The following is a 6,235-nucleotide window of genomic DNA, read 5'->3' as shown; positions in this document are numbered from 1 at the left end:
CCCAACTCTCTCCCTCACATCACCATCCAAACCCTCTGCAATCCCTCTGCCCCAGGTCACAACTCCCTCCCAGATTCTGTACTCCCTCCTACAGGCCAGAATCCTCTCCTGCACCCAGACCTTGCACCCCATTTCCCTGCCCCAAGTCTCAGCCTACTCCTTCACCCAAACACCTTCTCAGACCCCACACCGTTTCCTACACTGCAGTCCCTTACCCCAGTGCCCTTCTGTACCCAGCCTAGACCTCACATCCTAGACCTGCAGCCCTTGATCACTTACCAAAATCTTAGTGGCTTCCCACCAAAAATTATTGCCTGCCCCTAGTGTACACTATCACGTCCCTAGCTTAAGTATGAGCTAGTAATGACTAGGGACTAAATACTAATGAGATTGTCCCTCCATCTTGGTCTTGTGGAGTATTAGCTGAGTAAGAAAGCTTTGCATTGCCATTGTTTCTGTTCTACCTGTTCGGTTACTAGAACTGACAATTGAGTTCTTTGAGTCCTAAATTTACTACAAAAATGTTTAAATTTTTGTAGGTATTAGATGTTTTCAATGGTACAAATGTACATTGAGAAATAGCTAAAATAACTGTATCTTTGACTAAATTTACTCCATCATTTACTAAAGCTTTACAAATCATGTTTAATGTTTCCTATTTCTTTCAGTCTGTGTCATCATTTAAACCTCGAAAAAGCAATTCTTCTTCAAGTTCTCCTTCCAGACGCAGTAGTAGCAGATCCAGATCTCGTTCTCCTGGTCGGTCATCAAAAGGCAAACGTCGTTCTTCCTCCCAAAGCAGAGAATCTAAAGATGAGAAAAAGAAAACTGTTCGGGAAGCTAACTTAACTTTTCTGGTATTGAATTAATTTCTGATTTAAGATTTGTTCAGATCCTGTGTATGTGCACTGATATATACTGTCTTTTAAACATATGTAGTCTAAAATGACACATTTTTAGTGGAGTGAAAAATTTGAAGGTTTGGATTAGGGATGTTAAATTTTGACTAATTGACTAATTGAATAGTTGATGCAGTTTGCAACAACTATTCGATTATTCAATAGGGCACCTCCGCCTTTGAAGTGTAGCAACAGCGCTAGAGCTTCCTAAGAATAATTCTACATTCAGGTTCTGACCATAAGTATTACTGTGCTTATACAGGCAGTCCCCGACTTATGTCGGATCCGCAGTTACGAACGCGGCTTTTCTCGCCCTGGAGGACACGGACTGCAGGACCTCGCGGTCCCGCCGCCCGTGTACTCTGGGGCAAGAAAAGCTGCTCCGCGTCTCCCTGGTCTGCAGACCAGGAAGTCGCGGAGCAAAGCCGCGGGGGAAGCCAGCAAGGGGACAGCTCAAGCGCGCCCGGGCTGTCCCGCTGCGGGCGTGTGCCGAGGCTTTGCTCCCCGTCTCCCTGGTTTGACCAGCAGACCAGGGAGATGGGGAGCAAAGCCTCGGAGCACGCCAGCAGTGGGACAGCGCGGCGTGCCTGGACTGTCCCGCTGCCCGTGTGCTCTGCGGCTTTGCTCCATGTCTCCCAGGTCAGCAGACCAGGGAGACGGAGCAAAGCCGTGGAGGACTTGGGCGTCCCCACCCCCATCTCCCTGGTCTGCTGGGGGGAGGGGGGGTGCAGCTAGTGCCCCCCCCAAGCAGACCAGGCTTTTCTTGCCTACCCCTGGGGTAGAGCAGCTGGAGGCTGCCGGGTTGGTCCCGCAGCGCTGCTCCGGACCAACCCGGCAGCACCCCAGCTGCTCTGCCTCAGGCGTCCTGATTCAGCCACTGCCTCAGGTCTGCTGAGTCTGGACACAGCCTTAGAGACTAAGAGCCAAAATAGCTGTGGATAGAGTGCAATATATCTTCCTGGTTGCTAATACTGAAACCTAAAGATGAATATCTGTGGCACACTGAAAACTTAGCAACAATATAAAGTCAAATTTAGCATCAAAACAGGCATGTGCTACAATATTGATTACATTCATTTTGATATTTAGTTCATTAAAAAACCTGTATATTAAAAAATTATCTGAAGCTGTTGCAGGAAGTTGGTATTTTGATAAAGAATTTAGGACTAGCTTGCTGTAGAGTAGTGGTCTCTAACCTTTCTAACCACAAGATCACTTTTTCAATTTAAGTGCAATTTAAGATCTACCTCAAAACCTAAATACTCTTGCCCCATTTATTTCCCGCCCCTTCTTAGAGGCTCTGCTCGTGCTGCACCCTCACTCCAACACCTCACCTGCTCACTCCATCTCCCTAACTCCTTCATCCTCGTGCACTTTCACCAGGCTGGGCTGCAGGCTTGGAGTGCATGCTCTGGTCTTAGGCCAATGAGTTTAGAGTGTGGGAGGGGCTCTGGATTTAGCCCAGGGCAGGGGATTGGGATCTAGGAGCAGTTTCAAGGTGCAGGGTTTGGAAAGGAGTTTGGGTGCAGGATGATTCATGTCTGGGGCAGGAGGTTGGGTGTAGGAGGAGGTTCAGGAAGCAGGTTTGGCTGGGCACTGTTTAACTGAGACAGCTTCTGGGTGATGGAGCAGTGGGATTAAGGCAGGCTTACTCCTGCCCTGGCCCTGCACCACTCCAAAAAGCAGCTGGCATGTACAGCAAACAGCAGTATCAGAAGCAGCAGTGCAGGGTGGCAGCCGGCTCCCTCGGAAGCCTGAGTGTGAATGTTAATTGACAAGCCCAGGCTTATTAGTTAACTGTTTGTATGGTTATACGTTCGCATCCCTAGTTTCTAGTGACTTGTGTTCCACAATTCTCCTTCTGTGTATGAAGGTCCTTCTATTCTAAACTATGGGGTTTTGACTTGTTTAAACTTAGGGAACAGACATGATAGGAGCAAATCAGTCCCTGAAGAATTCATAATTTTGTCTTCCTCCTTAGCTGTAGGCAGGTTTCTCTGAAACTCTCTGCTGTGAAGCAGAAGCAGAGAAGAAAGAAAAAAATTATTTGATCAGTGAGATTTAAAAAAAAAAAAAAAAAAAAAAGGAGGTGTGTAGCCAGAATTCAGGTTTGTCTGCAGAACATATTTGGCTCTTATCTTTTTACTGCTGAAAAGTATAATATTACATGACATCTTTTTGACTTGGCAGGTCTGTTTCTTTTTTGTGTTATCTTGCAGGACAGAATTTTGGGACAGTGAATTAGCTTGCACAACATAATTGTTAAGTGGACACACTATTTGTAATTGACATTTCAGTTCATTGAGTTAAAAGTGTTTTGATAACTGCATCTACCGCTGAATTCTCCCTGCTGATTTTCTGTTTTACTGTTGATTTTCCTACTGTTAAAGGAGTTCTCCTTTTTTCCTTTAAGACTCACCCTAATAGTGGAGATTGAATCTACTCACTTAAAAAAAAATGCTGTCAGGTGCACAAAGTAAACAAAATGGGGATGGATCAAAAAAACTTTCTCTAATATTTGAATTATAGTAATTGGCTGTTGTTACAAACATGACTGTTGATAAATACGTTTTAATTGTTCATTATATACTAATTTTAATTCATTAGTAACATTTTAAAATTCATTTTCTTCTTCCAATTAGAAATTTAGTGAGAACAACACTAGAAGTTTCAATGGTGAGCCTGATAGTACAGAAAGAAATGATGCTTCCTTTAAAATCTTACAGGTAAGAAAACAGTAAATCTGCAGCAATATCAGGAAATAGTGTTTCTTATTACTACGGTGCAGTGTATTAAGCATTTTACAAATTGGTATAAAAAGACAATATATAAATTAAGGGGAGGTTTTGGAATGCAACACACAGCAAAGAAGAGATTCAGCAGTGAAACTTAGCACTAACTATGCTTTTATTAAAAATATTTTTCTGGCAGGTAAAAGTGGTCATTTAGTTTAACACTCATCTGAAGGAAGATGTAGAGTTTGTATAATTGGAAAGGATGGAGACAAAGCAGAATATGGGGGAATATTATTAAGCAGAATGCCTTTCAGCTGTCTTCTCTCACAGCTAATATAGTTGAATGCAGGCAGTCCCCGGGTTACGTACAAGATAGGGACTGTAGGTTTGTTCTTAAGTTGAATCTGTATGTAAGTCGGAACTGGCGTCGAGATTCAGCCGCTACTGAAACTGACCAGCGGCTGACTACAGGAAGCCCGAGGCAGAGTTGCTCTGCCCCGGGCTTCCTGAAATCAGCCGCTGATCAGTTTCAACAGGCTGAATCTGGACGCCAGTTCCGACTTGCATACAGATTCAACTTAAGAACTCCAGGCGTCCCCAAGTCAGCTGCTGCTGAAACTGATCAGCGGCTGATTCCAGGAAGCCCGGGGCAGAGCAACTCTGCCTCGGGCTTCCTGTAGTCAGCGCTGGTCAGTTTCAGCAGCGGCTGAATCAGGACGCCTGGGGCAGAGCAGCTGGGGTGCTGCTGGGTTGGTCCAGTAGCGCCCAGAGCGGCGCTGCGGGACCAACCGGCAGCATCCCAGCTGCTCTACCACAGGTGTCCTGAGAAAAGCCTGGTCTGCTTGGGGAGGGGGTGTGGGGCGCAGTAGCTCCCCCCCCCCCCCCCCAGCAGACCAGGGAGACGCGGGTGGCGGACCGAGACGAACCGCGGTCCCGCCGCCCGAGTCCTCCGTGGCTTTGCTCCGCGTCTCCCTGGTCTGCTGGCCCCCCCCAGCAGACCAGGGAGAAGTGGAGCAAAGCCGCAGAGGATGCCGGCAGCGGGACAGCCAAGACGTGCTGCGGCTGTCCCGCTGCCGACGTCCTCCGAGGCTTTGCTCCTCATCTCCCTGGTCTGCTGGGGGGGGGCTCCCTCCCCAGCAGACCAGGGAGATGCGGAGCAGCTTTTCTCGCCCCGGAGGACGCGGGCGGCGGGACTGTGGCGCATCTGGGCGTCCCGCCGCTCCCGTCCTCAGGGCGGAGAAAAACCCTGTTTGTAACTGCGGATCTGACATAAGTCGGATCCGCGTAACTCAGGGACTGCCTGTAATACCTTTTATATGTGGAAAAATGCATTGTACTTCGATATTCAAATCTGATTGTTCTCTTGATTACGCCACTCTTTGTAGAATAAGAGAATTTTTTTGAAACCCTTTTGTTCTTTACCAGCAAAAAGTTGAATCAGAGCTAGAAATTGGGCATGTGCTTGACCAGTACAGCTTACATCCAAGAAGAGAGAAGAAGAAAGAAGAAATATTTTTGGAAGAGAGAGTTTTTGAGACAGCAAAAACTACTGAAAAAGTATCAACACAAACAAAGGAGCTAGAGTTTGGTGGAAGAATTGGTATGTACATTAACAGTAGTGATGTGTGGTGGGGTGTGGTTGGTTTGTTTGTTTGTTTGTTTGTTTTTGTTACTTGATACCACATTACCATTCTCAAAGATTTCACTCCCTCCTCCCGAATTGGGGCCGTTCATATGGTGCGATTGTATTTTGTTTGCCTTTGGTAACATTGATACCTCATACTAGATTCTGTCATGATCTGTTGTGAGGCAGATGATCCAGTGATTATCATGATCTTTCTACTTACTGGCGGGATACTCCTTGAAGTTACTAGAGTAAACGTCTATACATTTCATAATTTGAAAAGTCAGTGGCCTCAACCTCAGATATTACACCTTTTGGAGAGCTATTAAAGCCAAACATACTTTATATTTCAGTGAAATTGGTATGATCAATTAATGTTTTTTAAAAAAACCTGGAAAGTAACTGGGTTTAATTCTGTAAAAATAAGGCAAACATTTTGGCTGAATAATAGAATGGGAAAGATTTCTGACTGTTTGATTGAAATCTGTACTAGTTTACAAAGGGAAATAATCGAGTACCATTGCTTTGGAACTCCAGGTTTTCAATGTTAAATTGAAGGCTTAATCAGGAGATCTTCAATTACCTGATTTAGGTAAGAGTTATTTGAATACAGGTTGAATCTCTCTAGTCTGGCACCCTCAAGCCTGACCGGTTCTGAATGTGAGAATTTTGTGGAGCACGGGAGGTGTGTAATATCTAGCTGAATTACAAACATGTCCACTGCTTTTACTGTGCTGTTAGAAGACATTTAGGAGTAAATTAGACTTGAATAACAGCATGGAACACTGAGAGCTAGCACTTGTGGCTGTAAACAAACTTTATGGGGCTGTGAGAAACTTGGCTACACTTATGAAAAATGGACATCCAGCTGGACGACGGATGTTTCCAGACAAGAGAGTTCTGGACTAGAGAGGTTCAACTTGTAAAAACTGAAACTAAGTTGGTCAAATTATAGAGAATGAACATATTTTATTTGT

At 45.2% G+C, this 6,235-nt stretch overlaps 1 protein-coding gene across 1 annotated transcript in view; it reads left to right on the top strand.

Annotated features, from left to right (window-relative positions):
- The window catches only part of LBR (lamin B receptor), a 67,283-nt gene that overhangs the window by 32,535 nt on the left and 28,513 nt on the right, over positions 1–6,235 (top strand). The window contains exons 3-5 of the mRNA XM_006118026.3: positions 669–857; positions 3,542–3,625; positions 5,060–5,234. Of these exons, the coding sequence (XP_006118088.3) occupies positions 669–857; positions 3,542–3,625; positions 5,060–5,234 (448 nt within the window). The remainder of the gene's footprint in view (positions 1–668; positions 858–3,541; positions 3,626–5,059; positions 5,235–6,235) is intronic.

Source organism: Pelodiscus sinensis, chromosome 3 (assembly GCF_049634645.1).
Source record: "Pelodiscus sinensis isolate JC-2024 chromosome 3, ASM4963464v1, whole genome shotgun sequence".
NCBI classification, from domain to species: domain Eukaryota; kingdom Metazoa; phylum Chordata; order Testudines; family Trionychidae; genus Pelodiscus; species Pelodiscus sinensis.
Note: the sequence above shows the minus strand (reverse complement) of the source record. Positions and strands in the feature narration are given on the sequence as shown.